This window comes from Macaca fascicularis, chromosome 9 (assembly GCF_037993035.2).
Source record: "Macaca fascicularis isolate 582-1 chromosome 9, T2T-MFA8v1.1".
NCBI lineage: Eukaryota > Metazoa > Chordata > Mammalia > Primates > Cercopithecidae > Macaca > Macaca fascicularis.
In genome coordinates, this window is record NC_088383.1 from 8,499,627 (window position 1) to 8,519,967 (window position 20,341).

The following is a 20,341-nucleotide window of genomic DNA, read 5'->3' on the forward strand; positions in this document are numbered from 1 at the left end:
CTGCTGGGGGTTTATTAGACACAAAAGTCAAAGGAAGTTTAAACATTTCCTTTAACAAAACAGACAATTATTTTTCAGAGACAATTTAGGTGTAACCTTAACAGGAACCACAAGGTAGAACAGATTCTTCTATTATTCGCACTTATCAAGGACAGGGATTTTGGAAGTGATCAGAGAGCCAGCAAAGAGAAAAGTTTATTTTTGTAGGGAGACAGTTACATAAGAGAGAACATGCATCCACAGATCTGCTCATCTGAAGGAGGTGGGAAAATCCAGACAGTGCATGGACAGTTCTGCATGGCTGGGGAGGCCTCGGGAAACTTACCATCATGGCGGAAGGCAAAAGGGAAGCGAACACCTCGCCACTGCGGCAGAAGAGAGAGAGAAAGAAACGGGCAGCGCCAGACTTTTAAACCGTCAGATCTCGTGAGCACTCACTCACTATCACGAGAACAGCAACGGGGAAATTCACATCCATGGTCCAATCACCTCCCACCAGGCCACTCCTCTGACACATGGGGATTACAATTCCAAACGCGATTTCGGTGGGGACACAGAGCCAAACCATCTCAATTTCCAACCTTAACTATATAGAATAGAAGGAGGGGCCACGCGCGGTGGCTCATGCCTGGAATCCCAGCACTTTGGGAGGCTGAGGCGGGTGGATCACCTGAGGTCAGGAGTTCGAGATCAGCCTGGCCAACATGGAGAAACCTCGTCTCTACTAAAAATACAAAAAAATAGGTGGGTGTGGTGGCTGTAATCCCAGCTACTAAGGAAGCTGAGGCAGGAGAATATCACTTGAACCAGGGAGGCGGAGGTTGCAGTGAGCTGAGATTGCACCATTGCCCTCTAGCCTGAGCAACAAGAGCAAAATTCCATCCCACAACACACCCACCCCCGCAAAAAAAATAGAAAGAGCAATTAAATATACAACTATAAACACAAGCCAAACTTGGGATACCACAAGGCAATTAAAACAAAAGAACTAATATTGCTATTTAGAACATGGTTAAACCTCACAGTCTTCTTGAAAATATCAGATACAAAAGGGCATGTTCTCTCTGCTTCCGTCTGCATAAAGTTCAAGAGGAGCAGGAAATATCCATGGCAACTGGAATAGAACAGTGCTGGCTTTTGAAGGCCAGCTACGGACCGGGAAACAGGACAGGGTAATTTTGAGGAAGGGTGAAAATATTTCATGTCTTGATGTGGAAGGCAGTTGTATGAGTGTATACCTATGTAAAATTTTATCAAGCTGTACACATGACATTTGTACCCTTTATGGTGTATGTACACCCCAGTTATTAACATTTAAATTTATTGTTAGCAAAGTAGATTAAACAGGCATGGAACATAACAATGTTATTTGCCAAACCGACCCCTCTCTGCCCTCCTTAGGATGAACGTGCATGGGCATTTGTTAAATGAGGATTAGGTGTGTCCAGAGCAATTCCGGCCGGCAGAGTTAGGACCAGGGAGAGAGTTTCCGGGAGGCACTTTTCAGCGCAGTGTTGGTAAACTCTAAGAAAGTTGTCCTGTTGGGATCAGCCGCTTTCACAACCCATCCCATTAGAAGGGCTCAAGCGAACCCTGGAATAATCCCCCCCATGAGGGTGTAGAGCAGTTCTCACAGTGTGATCTTGAACCAGCAGCATCAGCAGCAGCTCCTGGGAACTTGCTAGAAATGCCAGTTCTCAGGCCCACTCCAGAAACTCGGAGTCAGAAACTCTGGGGATGGGACTCCGCCATTTGTGTTTTAACGAGCCCTCTGGGTGATTCTGGTTTTTGCCCACAGAAAATAGGTATGTACCCCACACACAGTCTGTGTGCCTTACACATAGAAAAGAGTCAATAAAATGTGTTGTATGCAATTAGGCAGCACTTAGATTATCTCTAAGATTCTACAATAATTAGATTAGACTCTATGCTGCCAGCATGTACCTACTTAGTCTTGCTTCCAATCTGTCTCGTGAAAATGCTTTTCACAAGCTCCCTGAATCAATACCATTCATGGCTGAGTAAAAGCACTGGGGATTAGAAAGTATAATTTCTCTCTTCATCATTCACTTGACTAGGCTCTTTGATATGGACCATGAGGAAGGATACTGTATGATTATGTTGGTTTCCTAGTGACCTCTGGTTTTACTAGTTCATGATGAAAATTCATGAGATTCAACTAAATGGGCTTATTTTACACACCCAAAGAGTGGGTTGATTCTCAGTTTGGTTACTCCCCAAGGAGCCTGCTTCCTGAGGCCAACCACCGCCCAGTAAGAATCAGACAGTAAATGTGACCCAATAAATTTTTCACTACGTTGTTTTTTTGTTTGTTTGTTTTTGTTTTTTTAAAGTTTACTGGGAGCAATGCCAGAGGAGCATCTCTGGAAAATAGAATCATCTTTTTATTAAAGGGGAAAAAAATCTGTTAAGTAGGTTCGTATGGGCTGTTCCACCGTTACTGACCAAAATTCCAGAGCAGAAGAACATGACTCCGTTTTTCCTTGCTGTGAATGGGGGCTCACCCTGCTGACCGCCACAGATATTTCCTAAGCACAAAAATGAGTGTCACCCGCAGGGTCCTCAAAGTCTCAGGTTAATGAAGACCACAAGGAAAGAGATTGGTGCAGACCAAAAAAGAGGAAGAATCTGACACACTTGTCTAATGAGAACCCATGTCTCTTTCCTCCTTCGTGTTCTCTCCTTCCTGCCGACGTCTAGGGCGAGCTGGAACAGCTGCCCCAATTTGGGGAAGGCAGAGTCTTCTAATGCCATCTTCCTGTCTTCATGCAGGCATTGGCGGTCCCATACAAGAAAACCCCAGGGATAAACAACTGCCCCTCCTGCCCTTGGGAAAATTCACTCACCCTCTTCCTCCACTCACCGACTCTTCCCTGCCTCTCAGGCCACCAGGGTTCCCAGGGGGCACTCTTCTTTTCTAAAGCCCAGTATTTTTGAGCAAGAAGCTTTGTGTTATCTTTGCAAACTACAGAATACCAAAGAGAGTGGGCTCTAGAGTGTGACTGAATCAAAACGACTGACTTACTATTCCTGAGCTTCAGTGCCACGTCTGTTACATGGGAACAATTCCACAGTCATAGAATCATTGTTGAGATGAAGTGAGATCTCATATGTAAGGTGCCCGGCGTGGTACCTGGCAGACAGCAGGTGCTCAATACATACTAGCTCCATCCTCTTCCCCTTCAGAAGTAGTTTCTTGTACTCTTTGTCCATTATGAAAGGCAATTTATAAAGAAAAAAATGCTCTTTGATAACATACAGTTCACATTTTGTCATGAGAGTTTTCTCTATACCACTGAAAGCTTGATAAAAACAAATCATATTTCAAAAGGACAGACACATAATAAACATTCATAACAGGAAATTCAATAGATATACACATTATACATATGTCAATATACTTACATAAAGAATAATCTTTAAAAAAAAATCTTTACAAAGTATAATGAAGTCAGTAGCTGTCTGAAAGTCCCCTAAAATCATATACAGAATTTTGCACGTAAGCGTAAATGTACATTTTTTTCTGAAGAAAGGATGCATTAATTTTGCCACATTCTCCAAGGACTCTAAAGAAAGTTAAGAACCATGCCTATAAGTGCCATTAAATATTCCTCTGACTGATCCTATTGGGTGATGACAAAGTAGTTTATAGCTTGTGCATCAGAGCTGAAGAGAAAGTTGAGAACAAAACATATGTCCTTAGTGATGTCCTGATACACGGATGTTGGTCACAAACATACAGTCTTTTCCCAGACAATTATCACGTGGGGAAAATTGGCAGCCAACTGCTGTGTAAAATGTCTAAAGGTGAAAGATTGAGGAGCAGAGCCTCATGCTTACAACCATGGGCTGGAAGCGCCACCCTCTGGGTCGACGGGCAGAGGGATTTCCTGGCCTGTGTTTCCTGAGGGTCTGGGTTTTGGCTGCTGTGGGAGAAAAGCAGCCAACACCTGGTGCATTGACAAAAGGATTTCCCAACACACACTGCCTGCTCATTTCCTCTTTAGAAAGAACCTTAAATTGTCTATGTTTGTTTCTGAGCCCTGCTCACCTGGGATCCAACGAGGCAATTTCTTAAATATATGGAGGTCAAAAATACTGTGAATAATTGGAGCACTACGCTCTGAGGGTAGCAAATAAAGACAAAATTCAAGCAAATCAGCAAAGGATTGAAAGAAAAACTGGTAACTCAGAGGCAATGATGACAAGAAGGAATTTGGTTAAATGCCTTCATAAGTCTCTCACTATCCACAGTTTTCTTTTGGGAAAGCATTTTTCTTCCTCTTACATCAATGTTTGGTATTTTAAATCCTTTTGGAAAACAGTGTCATATAGATATGATAGCAACACATAGCACAGACTACTAATTCAAATTTACAGCTGAAGGGATTCAAACTCAACTCTAGTATTCTATAGTTAAGTAGATGTTTGCCCAGGTTTCTTAGCAAATCAGCTTTCTTCACTGCTTATTCAATGCTCTTCCTTCCTAAAACAATAGATTCCCAACTCTCAGTTTCCATATTTGAAAAACTTCCCAAGAGAGACTATGCATGAAAACAAGTACAGCTACCTCACCCAGCAAGCACACATTCTAAAAGTGAATCCTTAAAAACGTGCATTCTCAGGCCAGGCACAGTGGCTTATGCCTGTAATCCCAGCACTTTGGGAGACCGAGGTAGGCAGATCACCTGAGGTCGGGAGTCCAAGACCAACCTGACCAACATGGAGAAATCCCATCTCTACTAAAAATACAAAATTAGCTGGACATGGTGGCGCATGCCTGTAATCCCAGCTACCAGGGAGGCTGAGGCAGGAGAATCAGTTGAACCCAGGAGGCAGAGGTTGCAGTGAGCGAAGATTGTGTCACTGTACTCCAGTCTGGGCAACAGAGTGAGACTCTGCCTGAAAAAAAAAAAAAAAAGAAAAGAAAGAAAAAAAATATATGTATATATGCATTATCCCTTTCTGCCATCACGTTGTGTCCATTGGAGACCTCAAATACTAGCTGCTCCAAGCATTTGAAACTCAACCAAATGGAAGCCCACCGGAAACAATGGTACAGCAGCCAAGGAATATGAGACTGAGAGACTTCTGTTAAACGCCTTTACAGTGTTCTCTGGCCCGCAGGCAGAGCAGGGGCTAATAACCGAGAAAAGTAGAGTGGCACTTGGTACAGACACATAGTGCAATATAATTCAGCCTTAAAAAGAAGAGAAATGTTGACATGTGATACAACAGGGATAAACTTTGAGGACATTAGGTCAGGTGAAATAAGCCAGACACAAAAGAACAGGTACTGTATGAGTCCACTTACATGAGGTATGCAAAGTTGTCCAACTCATAGATGAGACACAAAGGAGAACAGTGGTTATCTGGGACTCCAGGGGGAAGGAGAGATGGGGAGTCAGTGTTTAATGGGTACAGAGTTTCAGTGTGGGAGATGAAAAAGTTCAGGAGATTGGCAATACACCAGTGTGAATAGACTCAACACTGCCAAACACTTAGAAATGACTAAGATGGGCCGGGCATGGTGGATCACACCTGTAATCCCAGCACTCTGGGAGGCCAAGGCAGGTGGATCACTTGATGTCAGGAGTTCAAGGCCGGCCTGGCCAACAGGGTGAAACCCTGTCTCTACTAGAAATACAAAAATTAGCCGGGCCTGGTGGCGTGAGCCTGTAGCCCCAGCTAGTGGGGAAACTGAGGTAGAAGAATCACTTGAACCCAGGAGACAGGTTGCCATTTTTTAATTGCCAATTCTAAGTTCTGCAAAGGCAGCGACAACACCTTAGACGTCTGTAGATTCCAGGAACCTTGCACAGCGCCAGAAACATGTGAGAGTTCACTTCCAGCTTGTGGAACATTGAGGATGAAAATGATGAAACGCATTAGCACGTAGCTGGGCAGATGGAGGGAGCAGCGCTTCAAGGGAACTGATGTTTCTCTTCCCGAAAGGGTTCAGGGGTGTGGCTGATGCTCTTGGTGATCTGCATCACGTCCCCCGACCCACCTCTGGTTCAGCCACAGCTGTGGTGGCCCGGGTCATACACACTGACAACATCTACCCCCCACAGCAAGCCAAGGCAGCAGGAAAAAGGAAGAAAAGTAGTGAAACCTCACAGTAAAGAGGAGGATGGCTCACCAGTATTGGGCTACAGAGAAAAGCCAAAGCCTCCGTGCCACACCCTTGGGTTGACCGAGCCACAGCCAACATCAAAACAAACAAGATAATATGGATTTTCATATGGGATTAAAAACCAAAACACAACCAACTATGAGGTCAAATGATTCATACCTGAGTAATTTCTGTGTGAACAATGCTGGAAACCCTCACATAACAACCAGATTGTTTCCTGGCAAAGGTACAGAGATTTCGCAGAGGCCAAACAGGGGCTTGCCCTTCCAGCCGCAGAGCAGAGACTGAACCCAGGCTGGGACCCTGGAGCCGGGGGTTTCACAGCCAGTCACAATGCAGCCCTTTAACGGGCAGAGTTGTCCCATTTAGCAAATTACAATACAGAATGCCTGGTTACGTTTGAATTTCAGATAAACAATGAATAATTTCCTAGTACAAGCATATCCTAAATATTGCACAGGACATAGTGTTTCTCTGAATTCAAATGAAACTGGGCATCTTATATCTCATCTGGAAACCCTAGCTAAGGGGGATTTATCTAGATTTTTCTGTAACCAGAGTCTTCTGGAACCAAAGTTAGTTATTACTTTTGTCTCTGAATCCCTGCTTCATGACAACATAAGTGCTACACCTAAGAGCTGGCAAAATTTACCAACGTAAGCCAAGAAAGTGCTGAAAACCTGATAGCACTGTCACCACCAACAGCTATTTCCCCTCAGTTCCTTCAACAAACACGTCCTGAGCACCCATTCCATGCCAGGAGCCACATCAAGTGGCTGCGAAGACAACCGAAGCCTTCACAGCAAAGGCAGAGTCATGATGCTCACAGAGCAAAGAAAGACATCAGAATAATTTTAAAAACAGGAGGTGGGGGGCAAGGGGAGGGAGAGCATTAGGACAAATAGCTAATGCATGTGGGGCTTAAAACCTAGATGGCGGGTTGACAGGTGCAGCAAACCACCATGGTACATGTACACCTGTGTAACAAACCTGCATGTTCTGCACATGGATCCCAGAACTTAAAGTAAAATAAAAAAAAAAGAAAGAAAGAAAATAAGAACATAAAGTAAAAAAAAAAAAAAAAGCAAAAAACAAAAAAAATTTAAACGGATGCAATTCAAGCCGTTCTTGGGCATCAAGTGAAATGGAGGACACTGTGCTAGTCTGTGGTTGAGGGGACTTGGTCTTACGGGATATGTGGCTGGTCAGTAACCTGTCCTCAAAGACAGCTGCAGTGTCAGCCACCAGGTCTTCCAAATAAAAGGTCATAAAGCTGTATTTCCAGAGGTTCTCTTCTTTCCAATGACGCTTCCGCAGTTCTTAGGATTATTTGAAGATTGACATTTTATTGGACACTAACACAGGAGTGATATGATTAAAAAGCAAGCCATAAATTGGGTGGCACCCAGTCCTGCTATTTGCCTTCCCACGCATGTGAAGGACCCACAGGTAACTGCCAGAGAACACAGCAAACTGGCTTCCAGGGCATGTGGAGGGAGTGGGATTCTGACAATCTAGAATGTAATTTTTTCATTTTTAACAAAAGTCAAGGTGAATCTCATAGAACATGAAATTACCTTTTTTTTTTTTTTTGAGACAGAGTCTCGCTGCTGTGTCACCCAGGCTGGAGTACAGTGATGCAGTCTCAGCTCACTGCAACCTCCGCCTCCCAGGTTCAAGCGATTCTCCTGCCTCAGCCTCCCAAGTAGCTGGGATTACAGGCGCACCACCACGCCCAGCTCATTTTTGTATTTTTAATACAGATGGGGTTTCGCGATGTTGGCCAGGCCAGTCTCAAACTCTGGCCTCAAGTTATCCACCCACTTCGGCTTTCTAAAGTGCTGGGATTACAGGCCTGAGCCACCGCATCCAGCCATAATTAACCATTTTAAAGTATGCAAACAAATAGCATTCAGTATATCCACAATGTTGTGCAAACACCACCTCTATCAAGTTCCAAAACATCTTCATCACCCCAAAGAAACTCTGCAACCATCCAGCAGCCACTTTCCATTTCTCCCTCCTGCCAGCCCCAGGCAACCACCAATCTGCTTTCTGTCTCTACAGATTTGTGTGTTCTGGACATTTCAGCTAAATGGAATCATATACATGTGACCTTTTCAGTCTGGCTTCTTTCATTTAGCGTAATGTTTTCAAGGCTCCTTCATGTTGTAGCATGTATCCGTGTTGTGGCATGTATCCATGCTGTAGCATGTGTCTGTATTATAACATGTATCCATGTTGTAGCATGTATCTGCGTTGTGGCATGTGTCCATGTTATACCATATATCCGTGTTATGGCACATAGCCATGTTGTGGCATGTGTCCATGTTGTACCATGTATCTATGTTCTCGCATGCATCCATGTTGTGGGATGTGTCCATGTTGCCCGGGTTGTCACATGCATCCATGTTGTAGCATGTGTTCATGTTGTAGCATGTATCCATGTTGTACCATGTATCCATGTTGTAGAGTTTGTCCATGTTGTAGCATGTGTCCATGTTGTAGCATGTGTCCATATTGTAGCATGTGTCCATATTGTAGCATGTATCCATGTTGTACCATGTATCCATGTTGTAGCATGTGTCTGTGTTGCAGCATGTGTCCATCTTGCAGCACGTGTCCGTATTGTAACATGCATCCACGTTGTAGCATGTGTCCATGTTGTAACATGTATCCGTGTTTCATTCCTTTTCATGCCTGGATAGTATTCCATTGTATGCATAGACCACATTTTGTTTTTCCATTCACCTGTTCGGGAGCATTTGTGTTGTTTCCACTTTGGGGCTACTGTGGATACTGCTACTGTAGACATTCCTGCACAAGTATTTAAGTACCTGCTTTCAGTTATTTTGAATATATACCCAGAGGACTTGCTCCATGTTTACATCAATGACACTCAATCCTGACTATACTCTCTAGTAACCTCGAAGGATTTAGAAAGAATTCCAGACAACCCACTCTAGACAAGTCCTACCCTAGACAAGTGAATGTGAATTTATTAGGGTGGGGCTAGGGAGCTGTACTTTTGGGTGTGATATTCTATAAATGTATATTAAACACTTAAAAATCTATAAGTAATTTTTAAAATTTTAGTTATTTGTAAAGTTAAGAATAATGCTGACTATTTTTTCTGGCACTCAACAGGTATGGTCATATGACTTTCATGGTTTATTCTTTCTATTCCTTTCATTTAAAAAAAAACAGTTTTATGGAAGTTTAATTTACACACCATAACATGTACTTATTTTAAGTGTACAGTTTACAGTGTACCTGGCATAGGTGCTCAGCACGTGTTTGTTGAAGGAACTGAGGGGGAATAGCTGTTGGTGGTGACAGTGCTACCAGGTTTTCAGCATTTTCTTGACTTACGTTGGTAAATTTTGCCAGATCTCGGGTCTTGCTAGATCTCTTGCTCATTTTAACTTTTTGAGGAACCTTCAAATGTTTTCCTGCTCCATTTTACATTCCTACCAGCAATGTACAAGGATCCTAATTTTTCCACATCTTCCCTAACGCTTGTCACTTTCCTTTGTTTGTTTCATTATAGCCATCCTATAATGTGTGTGAAGTGGTTTTGGTTTGCATTTTCCTAATGACTAATTGTGTTGAGTACCTTTTCTGATGGTTTTTGGCCATTCGTATGTCTTCTTTGGAAGGACGTCTGTTCAAGCCCTTTGCTCATATTTTAATTGGGTTGTTTATCCTTTTGTGGTTGAGTTGTAAGGATTCTTTGTATATTCTGGACACTAGACTTCTATCAAATATATGATTTGCAAATATTTTCTCCTATTCTGTAGATTGTCTTTTTAGAATGTATTTTTTTAAGAGCATAACCTGATACTTTCTCTCTTTCTTTCATGTCCTTAAGTGGCAGACACTTCTCGGTGACGAACCAGATGGCAGGAGAACATGAAAACAGTTACAAAGGTCTCCCCATTCCCAGAGTTAAGATTTCCTTTTAATGTTAGGTTAGCGCAAAGTCTCGTAAATCCCTCAGTTTTGACAGACATGAGGAATTGAGGTTACCCAGGAACCCCAGGTGACAGCTTGGAAACGGGGTCAAGCAGCCCAGAGGGGAAAAAAAGAGTTTAGAAAACAAAGGGCTAGGAACTAAAGCAGAATATGGCTAGAAAACAGGACATCACAGTCTAGATCCCAAACTTTATTACCCGTTGCAATCACAAGGGGATCTTTTTAATAAAAATACTGACACCTAGTTTCCATCCGCAGCTATTTGATTTCATTGGCATGGGTGAGACTTGAGCAATAGATTTATAAAAGCTCCCTGTGGATTCTAACGGGCGGCAAAGTTTGGGAACCACTGAGATTGGCAATGGAGTCGTCAAACCACAGGGATGAAGGCTGACGCTAAGCCAGACTTGGAGCCTCTTCTCTCAACGTGGGGTGGGGGTTGGAGCGGGAGGACTGCAGGAGGGGCAAGTCCCACAAGTCCAAGAAGCGAGAGAGGGAATCGAGTACATTTGAGAAGCTCTTTTTTGACACCCAAATGTCCTAAACGATCATGCTTTTCTCCGAAAGAAGATGAGATACCTAATTTGATGTAATACAGCTTAAGACTGTATTACAAAGATTGCATCGGTCCATTGAGCTTGCCTGTTGGGATTTCTCCATCTCAGGTCTCTATGTGGAAGAGGAGAAGCAGGAGATGGGAAGAGGTTGTTTCAACCAACCACATAATTCTATGTTGGCCTGTATCTGAGAGTGAAAACTTGTCGGTGGAAAGAGGAACAAAATACATTTTAACAAGGATCCAAAGTCAGAGTAATCTGAGGGCCCCATGAAATTGAGAAACAACTTTGTTTAATTTTTTTTTTTTTTTTTTTTTTGAGACCAAGTCTGACTCTGTCGCCCAGGCTGGAGTGCAATGGCACAATCTCAGCTCACTGCAGCCTCTGCCTCCCTGGTTCAAGCAATTCTCCTGCCTCAGCCTTCCAAGTGCCTGGGATTACAGGCATATGCCACCATGCCTAATTTTTGTATTTTTGGTTTTTTTTGTTTGTTTGTTTGTTTGTTTTTTAGTAGAAATAGGGTTTCGCCATGTTGGCCAGGCTGGTCTCGAACTCCTGACCTCAGGTGATCCACCCGCCTTGGCCTTCCAAAATGCTGGGATTACAGGCATGAGCCACTGCACCCGGCCCAATCTTGTTTAATTTAAAAGTTGCTTCTGTAGGTCAAAATTTTGACATAGTTAATATTCCTAAGGTCTGCTGGAAAATCCAAGGGAATAGATCTCAACTTTTACTGAGCATCTGAATTATCTGCGGTGATTTTTAAAATATAGCTGAAGTCTACAGGGATGGAGAGTGGATCAGTGGTTGTCTGGGGCTGGGGTAGGAACAGGATGTGACTGCAAATGGGTACAAGGATTCTTTTGGGGTGGTAGAAGTGTTCTAAAATTGGACTATGAGAATGGTTGTACAACTCTGCCAATGTCCTAAAAATCACTAAATTTTACACTTAACATGAGCAAATGTTATGGTGTGTAAATTAAACTTCCCTAAAACTTTTTAAAAAGCAAGGAATAGAAAGAATAAACCATGAAAAATCATACGACCACCCCTGTCAAGTGGCAGAAAAAATAGACAGCATTATTCTTAACTTTACAAGTAACTAAAAATTTTTAATCACTCATAGATTTTTAAGTGTTTAATATACATTGATAGAATATCACACCCAAAAGTACAGCTCCCTAGCCCCACCCTAATAAATTCAAAATCACTTCTCTAGGCCAGGGTAGGACTTGTCTAGAATAGGTTGCCTGGAATTCTTTCTAAACCCCTCTAGGTTACTAGAGAGTATAGTCAGGATTGAGAGTCATTGATGTAAAACCACAACGATAATAAAATAAGGAAGGTATCATTTTTATCACTAGATTTATCTTATTTTATTTTACTCCTAGTCATTGGGGATCTTGTCATAAATGAAAATTTTCTGCCAAAAAAAAGAATCATGGCAAGGGTAGTAATTTAGGTGCCATAAGTGAGACAGTAGGAAATTTACGAAAAAAAAGAATCATGGCAAGGGTAGTAATTTAGGTGCCATAAGTGAGACAGTAGGAAATTTACGAGTTTAACAAAGAGAGTAGAGTAACCAGCCTTAAAACAATCACACAGTGGGAATATCTGTCTCGGAATATCAGTCAGAATATATCTTCAGAAATCACATATCCCAGGCATGTTACAGGAAAGCGTTCATTTCAAATACTCTGTTCCACTGAGCTCGTAAAGCATGAGAATATTGCAGAGGATAAGAACTGGGGAAGTGGAGAATGGAGAGACAGAGGGTGAGGGGGTCTTGTATTTCACTGTATACCAAGTTGTAATGCTTAAGATTGTGAACCACGTACCTGTGTTAATTATTTTAATAAACAGAAATTATAGTGTTTCATCTTCCAAAATACATCTCACAGGACTGCTTTTTACACTGGGAAAGATCCCATTAATTTATAATTCAACTGATGTGGGTTCAATCCTGATACACCAGAAAGTAAATTGAGGCAAAGGTGGATTATATTGCTCTTAGTCTTTCTTTTTATTTTTATACTTAGGGAGAGAGTTGGAATTTGAACTCCACCCACAGTAATGTACAGTTTATTTAACAAGGAGGTAGATAGTGCAGTGGTTAAGGGTATAACTTGGAATAAAATAGACCTATGCTTAAGTTCTATTTCTATCCATAATTAAATATGAGACCTTGTCCATATTACTGAACCTCTGTTTCCATAAGTAAGTAAGGTTTCTTAACTTCTTCATAATTCAAATGGGGATTGAAAAATACAAGCTAAGAGGGTTGTTAGAAAAATTGCATGAGATAATACACTCTGCAAGTACTTAGTCTAGTATCTAGCACACGGTAGTAATCCTTATCTAGAATCGCATCTTTAAAGATGAAAATGGGTCCATGGTGAGAGATTTACTTAGACAAATTCCAGAAGTTAGGTTTCTTAACACAGCCAGATCTGTCAGTGGAATGTACTGGCTTGGACCTCATTCGCACAATCATAGTTCTGGTACAAGCCCAGTTCCAGTTTGATCTCTAGCCTGGATTTCTTCTGGAAACACGCAGTGATGTCCAGACAAAATCACAACATCCTGTGCTTCAAGCTGCTAAGGCTGCCATTTTGCAGGAATAATAACCACTGAGCTCTGAAAGACGGGAGTGGGGAGCAGCAAAAAGGGAATCTGTCCACTGCACCTGGCTCTGGGACGTGTTTGTAAAAGCTTCATGTTCTGGACGGCAAAGTATCTGCTTTGGTACAAGGAGCTAGGAAAACAATTTCCTTAAAAACAAACAGATCCCAAGAGATCAACCGTTTGGAAAAATTCCTCTGAGATACTAACAGGCCCTGAATATAAACAGTAAGCAACTTTTTTAGCTAACAGTCATAATTCATACTGCCTCCAAACAAAACACATACACACCCCACAACACGTACACATCTCTGAAGAGTCATTATGATTCTGAAAATCGGGCAAAACACATTTCATTACTGCAACAGGACTCCCCTCTGAACCTTCTACTGACACAGCTACTGAATGTGTTCTCATTTCAGACACACTTAACAGAGACTCTACCCTCCTTACCAGATCCTGACAACTTTGCCCCCTGAGAAAATACTTCTTTCCCACAGTTGCACATGAGAAAATTTTCTTCCGAGGTATTGTTAGAGAGAAATGAAATTTTAAAACATTCTTAGTCATTTGTGTTTGCTTTTCTTTTTATTTATTTATTTTCTCACAGAGACGACGTCTTACTATGTAGCCCAGGCTGGTCTCGAACTCCTGAGCTCCAGGGATCTTCCCACCTTGGCCTCCCAAAGTTCTGGGATTACAGGTGTTAGCCACTATCCCTGGCCTGCTTTTCTTCTGCAGTTCAAAGACACTCAATTAGCTACCTACCTAACATTGTGTTAAGTGCTAAGGAGATGCAGGTTAATCAGACACAGTGCTTTCAAAGGCCCTGATGATCTTATTACAGAGATAAGTTTTGCACAGAAAAAAAGTCAATATAATGTGATAACTAGTAATAATAATGTTTAAGCTCTCATTCTGCGGCCAGCCCTTTACATACATGAGCACTTCACAATGACCCACGAACTAGTTATTGCCCCCGTTTCCCAGATGTGCAAGCTAAGTCTTACAGCCTTGCGTTTTTTACAAGGTTACAATTAACAACTGAACTAAAATCCATTAACCATATAACTACCACCTGCATGACCTAAGAATGGTGTATTGGATCTCACGCCATTTCTAAATGCCAGGTACCTTGACAATATTTTCGCTTTTTCTAGATACCAGCTAGATCTGGATTAAGAATGTCAAGCTCATTGTTTGGAGTCAACACATAACAAAAGACTTGAGTCCAACACATAACAAAGGACCTGGGTCTCTCGCAGAGCCAGGAAACCCTCAGTCTGTGAGAGCGAACCACCTCTCACAAAGTCATTAACTCAACTGCATGCTGGGGGAGGAAGCGTATTTTCCACACTGTTTGCCCTTCCACAGACCAGCTCTAGGCCTTGGCTATTTTTGTATTATGTTAAATACCAACATTCTCTGATTCCACTTGTCGAGGCATCTCTCTCTCTTCTAATGCCGATCTCATCCCTAAATATCCTGGTCCAAGAAGCCTTCCTGGGTCACTCTATGATTGTGCAGCTGCAGGCACTGAACACAGATTCCGACATTCTCTGCTCGTCATTTACCATTTCTCCACCCTCAATATCACAATTCTCTGATATCTTGAAATTCTAATCCTGGTACAACTTTTGAACATTCTCCTATCTCATCCAATTCAACACTCACCAGGCTTACTGGTATATTAAGTATACAGCCCAACACAAGGAAATATTTAACATATACTATTAGTTGAAATTCATATAGTAACTAAAGTCGCTCTTTTAGACTTTGTGAAAACCAGAAAGTCCCCTCCCAAAAAAAGGGAAAAAAATACGGTGATTAAAACTAGATTACACTGTAATTTTTCATTTCAATAAATGAAGAGCTATTTTAAAAATCAGAATTTGAGAAAATTTAAAAATCAGAATGATTCTGCTAATGAATCAGGTTGCCTGTATCTTACATCTATACTAAGCATTTTTCATTATTTAAATTTAGAAAGAATATAACATATTGCTGAAAGTTAAAAAACAGATTTTTCTCATACCCCTGATACAAAATGATTATTTTCTATAACTTTCTAGTATTTTATCAGCTTCATATTTAACATTATAGTACATATACAATTTGCCTTTTCTTCTCTGCCACATGCTGAATTGTCTTATAATAGTAATTTACTAATCTCTTCCATAGAATTGAATCTTTAGGCTGATGGAATGTTTTTGCTACCACAAACATTATCAAACGAGCTTGTGCGTATGACATTCCCAATATGTTAGATGTTTTACCTAAGATAGATTTCCAGAAGTGGTATTACTGCGTCAATAACTCATACATTTTTAATAGAGCATGGCGTTAATAAAAAATATGGGCCGGGTGCAGTGGCTGACACCTGTAATCTCAGCACGTTGGGAGGCCCAGACGGGTGGATCACGAGGTCAGGGGTTCGAGACCAGCCTGACCAACATGTTGAAACCCCGTCTCAACTAAAAATACAAAATTAGCCAGGCGTGGTTGCGCATGCCTGTAATCCCAGCTACTCAGGAGGCTGAGGCAGCAGAATCGCTTGAATCCGGGAGGCGGAGGTTGCAAGGAGTCGAGATCTCGCCACTGCACTCCAGCCTGAGCAACAGAGAGACTTCGTCTCAAAAAAAAAAAAGAAAAAGAAAAAAAAAAAGTACCAGGTGCTGTCTTAGCTTCATTGCTATCATTCCAATTTCTACAAAAATGCAAAGGCTTCGCTGAAAGGAAGGGGTGCCATCTCTGGTAGATTTCTCCGAAGCCAAGTACCAGCTGGGCGTTTTCACCACTGATCTGCGTGAACCCAGCACGCAGGACTCACCTTCCCCGCGCCCGCTGCCCCTCTGCCTGCTGTTGTGAAGCGGCAGCACCTCCAGGGATGCGATGCCCGCGCTCTCCAGGATATTCACGTCCACGCTCAGCCTCCCGGACAGCTGCTGAGGCCGCACGCTGATGCTGTGCTCGTACTTGCCCAGGCGCCTCTGCAGAAGCTCCTCGTAACTCAGGAAGAACGCGGCTTTGTCCTTGCTGGGAATCACTGCAGAAGCTCTGAATATTTCAGTCCCCTTCTCTCTGCCAGGAAAAAGGAAAAGGACCCCAGGGAGGTTCAGAAGAGGATAGAGCCGGGTTCCCTCAGTCCCCACAGGGCACCAGTCATACCCTCCCAACCAGCCTGCCAGGGAGACCCGTGGGTGTGAGTGTGGGTCCTGAGAAAGGAAAAATAAAAATTAATATTAGAAGAAGTGAAACCCCGTGCTAGAGGTAGGTCACCAAGGGTCAAAGAATACCGACCAGGAGAGGATTCTAAGAATACTGTCCTACCTCTCCCTGAGACAGACCCAAGGGAGCAATGGGAAAAGACGTGGAGTGGGTGAACTGCTTGAAGAGAGAGCTTTGGAGTGAAGCTGTAAATTGTGCTCTCCCTTTACAAGGATGGCCAATGAATCTTGGCATTTTACATAACTTTAAAATAGCTGACATACTAGGTTTTCACATCTTGGTAAAGTTTGGTGGATATGTTTAGCAGGAAAGGTAGGGAATAAAGGACTCCAAAGGTGATAAAAACACACTCCAGATGCTTTCAGTACTTGGAGTGAGGGCTCTCTTATTCAAAATGGTAGACTGATCACCAGAGGAATAAGTGGGAGTGGTAACCGTTAGTAGGTGAGACATTTCAAGACGTTTCCAGAAGGCTTAGGATATTCAGTAGAGCAAGAATTTTATAGCTCAGAACATGCAGCGAAGGGGTGCAGCAAAGAGAACCCAGCTCTGTGTTAGAATCTGAGAGAGAGTGAAGGCTCTGAATTCAGGACACCACAAGATGGAAGGGAGAAGAGGGACCCAGTATAGAGAGGGTAATTCCAAGTCCAATGTGAATGAATGACTAAGCTGATAGGCTTTCTATACTCCTCCTTCCCAGAACTGGAAAGAGACACAAGTATTGAAATGGAAAAGTTCGAGCACTGAGCAGGATGAATGAAAAGAGACTGACACTGAAACCCACCGTTGTAAAACTTCAGAACATCACATAGAGAAAACATAAAAGGGATGTTATCTGATCCCATTAGATGTATCATCAATAATACTGGATGTTATAAGACATTGGAACAATGCCTCAGAGTTCGAAAGGAAAGGTATTTTGACTTCAAAGTCATACACAGCCAAAATATTAAATCAAGGTCTCATAAAGTTTACTTCTCACACACCCATTCTGAGAAAGTTACTTCAGATTGTAACTTCTGCAAAGTAAAGGTGAGAGTCAAAAAAGAAGAAAATGTGGAATACATGAAATAAAAAAACCAACCCAGAAGAAAATGAAAAGAGATACCGGGGTAAAAGTTCTGCATCAAGGCTGAAAAGCAATGAAAGTATTTCATGGATACAAAGACATCCGTGTTTTAACAGCTCTGAAAATCAGAACGTCTCCCAATCAGTGATGTCTTTCAACTGCTGTTGGCCAGATGTCAAGGGTGATAAGGATGTCACTGCTTGCAGAAACTTGGTCATAGCTGTTCATTTTGTTATGATTTGAAATGAGTTTTGTGTGTTGCTAGATGTTATATCATTTTATATCATAAGAAAAAACAAAAGCAATTCGAAACTCCAGGAAAAACAGAAACATATGTCATGATTCAACTAAACTAATCTGTAGCGTGACTCTGAACAATTGTGATAAAGACCACTTGGGATAAATCTACAGTCTAACAGAGTGAGGTTTGAATAACTTGCCACAGCAAGGGAGACCACATACCAGAGGCACCATGAGGTGACTCATCAAAGGAAGAGACAGGACTATTACAGAATTAGGGGAAGGATGGAGTATAGGTTAAATTTAAATAGAGCAGGGTTTGGACAGTCTCAAAGCAAAGGCTGTGTGTAAAACCATCATTTCAGCCTGGACTGACAAGCAGACTAAAGATTCACTGTGTCCTTAGAAACTATGACATTAAGATAAACGTGGAATTTTGTGCCTGAAAATCCCTTATCTGAAGCTCTGGACCTTGGTTGTTTTTCTGTATCAAAGTGAACCCATGGCTCATGTCTTCCAGACAAGAGTGAGGCATTCCCTTGTCACTAATAAAATTTCCAACAGCAAAGTTTTTGGCAGTCTATAATTTTAGAGAACTAAATTTCTCAAAATGGTGTCTTTTTACTCATGAGGAAAACCAGGTTACCGGGTTCACACCATTTTATCTAGATACAAAGATCATTTTTCTGCCAAGGGGATGAAGGCCTACACATTGGGCTGGTGGAGAGGAAAAAATAATCTTAGTGTACTAGGTGGCTCTGCATGCAGTTCATGTTATTTCTATAGTCATTAAAAAGCAATTGCTATGTATTGGTTTCAATGTTTAGATTCAATTTATAGACAAAAGAAAGAATAAAAGTATTACAAGTCAGAATCAAGATGCTAATAACTCGAACAATGATTAGGTAACATTATGAAATGAGAAAGGAGAGAGACAGTGGAGGTTAAGAGAGGGAATATCATCATTTAAGATAGTAGGGATAGTCCAAGATAGTCTAAACACTGTTGGATTGATGGAAGAAGAAATAAAATAATAATATAAAAATCTGAATGCAGAGTAAAAGTAGGAATATTGTTAATTTGCCATATACCATTTATTTATAGCAAAGAGTCAACAGATAATGTCTTATTTTTATCAAAAAAAATGTTTGAAGTATGACTATCATAATATTTAGAGTTTGGGAGGTAACTACACACACACAAAATAACTATGTACAGGCCAGGCATAGTGGCTCACACCTGTAATCCCAGTACTTTGAGAGGCTAACGTGGGAGAACTGCTTGAGCCCAGAAGTTCAAGATCAGCCTGGGCAATATAGCAAGACCCCATCTCTACAAAATAAATAAATAAATAAATAAATAAATAAATAAATAAATAAAAATTACCTGCATGTGGTGGTGCACACCTGTAATCCCAGCCACTTGGGAGGCTGAGGTGGGAGAATCACTTGAGCCCAGGAGGTTGAGATTGCAGTGAGCCATGATTGTACTACTGCACTCCAGCCTGGGCAACAGAGTGAGAACTCATTCAAAAAAAAAAAAAAAAAAGGAAAACTACAAACTACATATAGAAATATTAGAAAGGGATATGTGTAGGAAGTGAGAATGAGGGATAGGTAAGGTAAAATTCTCCTTTTTATTACAAACACTTATCGACTATGTTATTCACCAGATATATTTATTATTTTGATAAAAAATAAAAAGAAAGAAAAATACTTGGAGGAAAGTAAGACAACAAGAGGAGTAGGCAAAGGCATAGAAAACCTGACACTTTGCTAAAATGGGTTTTTAATTCCTTGATTAACCAATACTTACCCATTTTCTTCTGTGGTTTTATTCCTTTTCTCTTTTACCCTATCACCACTCTTCTTTGCTCTCTCTGTAATATCACCCTGATACACCTTGTCTCCAATAAGCCTGAAACACAAGAGACAGCTGTGCTACCAGCTTGCAGTTCCAAGACAAATTCAGACATGGATCTTATAACCATGACAACCCCAGGAAATATTTTTATTTGCCTCTTGGATGTGTAGAAAGAACGCATTGCAGACTAGGGCACTACCTTCGAATCATTCATTTTATTCTAGGGCGATTTTCAACAGGTCCAAATAGCAAGACCCAACCCATGGTGCCTCTGTGATTCTCTAGGAGAAAAATCACAAGATCTGCTCACACTTCCATGAAGACTCACCAACTATCATCTGACCTGGGCCAAAAATTAAACCCAACACCTACTCCGTTTTACATATCTTTACTTCTTGGCTCAGAGAAGGAGGAAAGATATCCAATCTAGCATATCAAAGGTTCTATGCTGCCTTGTCTTTCAGCCCTCAATTTCACCATGGAGGAGGAAGAGCCTCCTGAAAGCTCTTCCCAGATCTCCCTAACTGAGGAAGGCCCTCTCAGTCTGACCTGCCATCTTTATCATATTTGCAACTGTCTGAAATTCATCTCATTTATTCTTTGTTCATTTATCTATTGACTGTTTCTCCC

General features: G+C 41.6%; 1 protein-coding gene across 1 annotated transcript in view; it reads right to left on the minus strand.

The window, feature by feature from the left end:
- ITIH5 (inter-alpha-trypsin inhibitor heavy chain 5) overlaps window positions 1-20,341 on the minus strand; it is a 104,558-nt gene that overhangs the window by 58,386 nt on the left and 25,831 nt on the right. Inside the window, exons 4-5 of the mRNA XM_005564592.5 lie at window positions 19,664-19,765; window positions 16,142-16,392 (exon numbers count right to left, since the gene is read on the minus strand). Coding sequence (XP_005564649.3) covers window positions 16,142-16,392; window positions 19,664-19,765 — 353 coding nt within the window. The remainder of the gene's footprint in view (window positions 1-16,141; window positions 16,393-19,663; window positions 19,766-20,341) is intronic.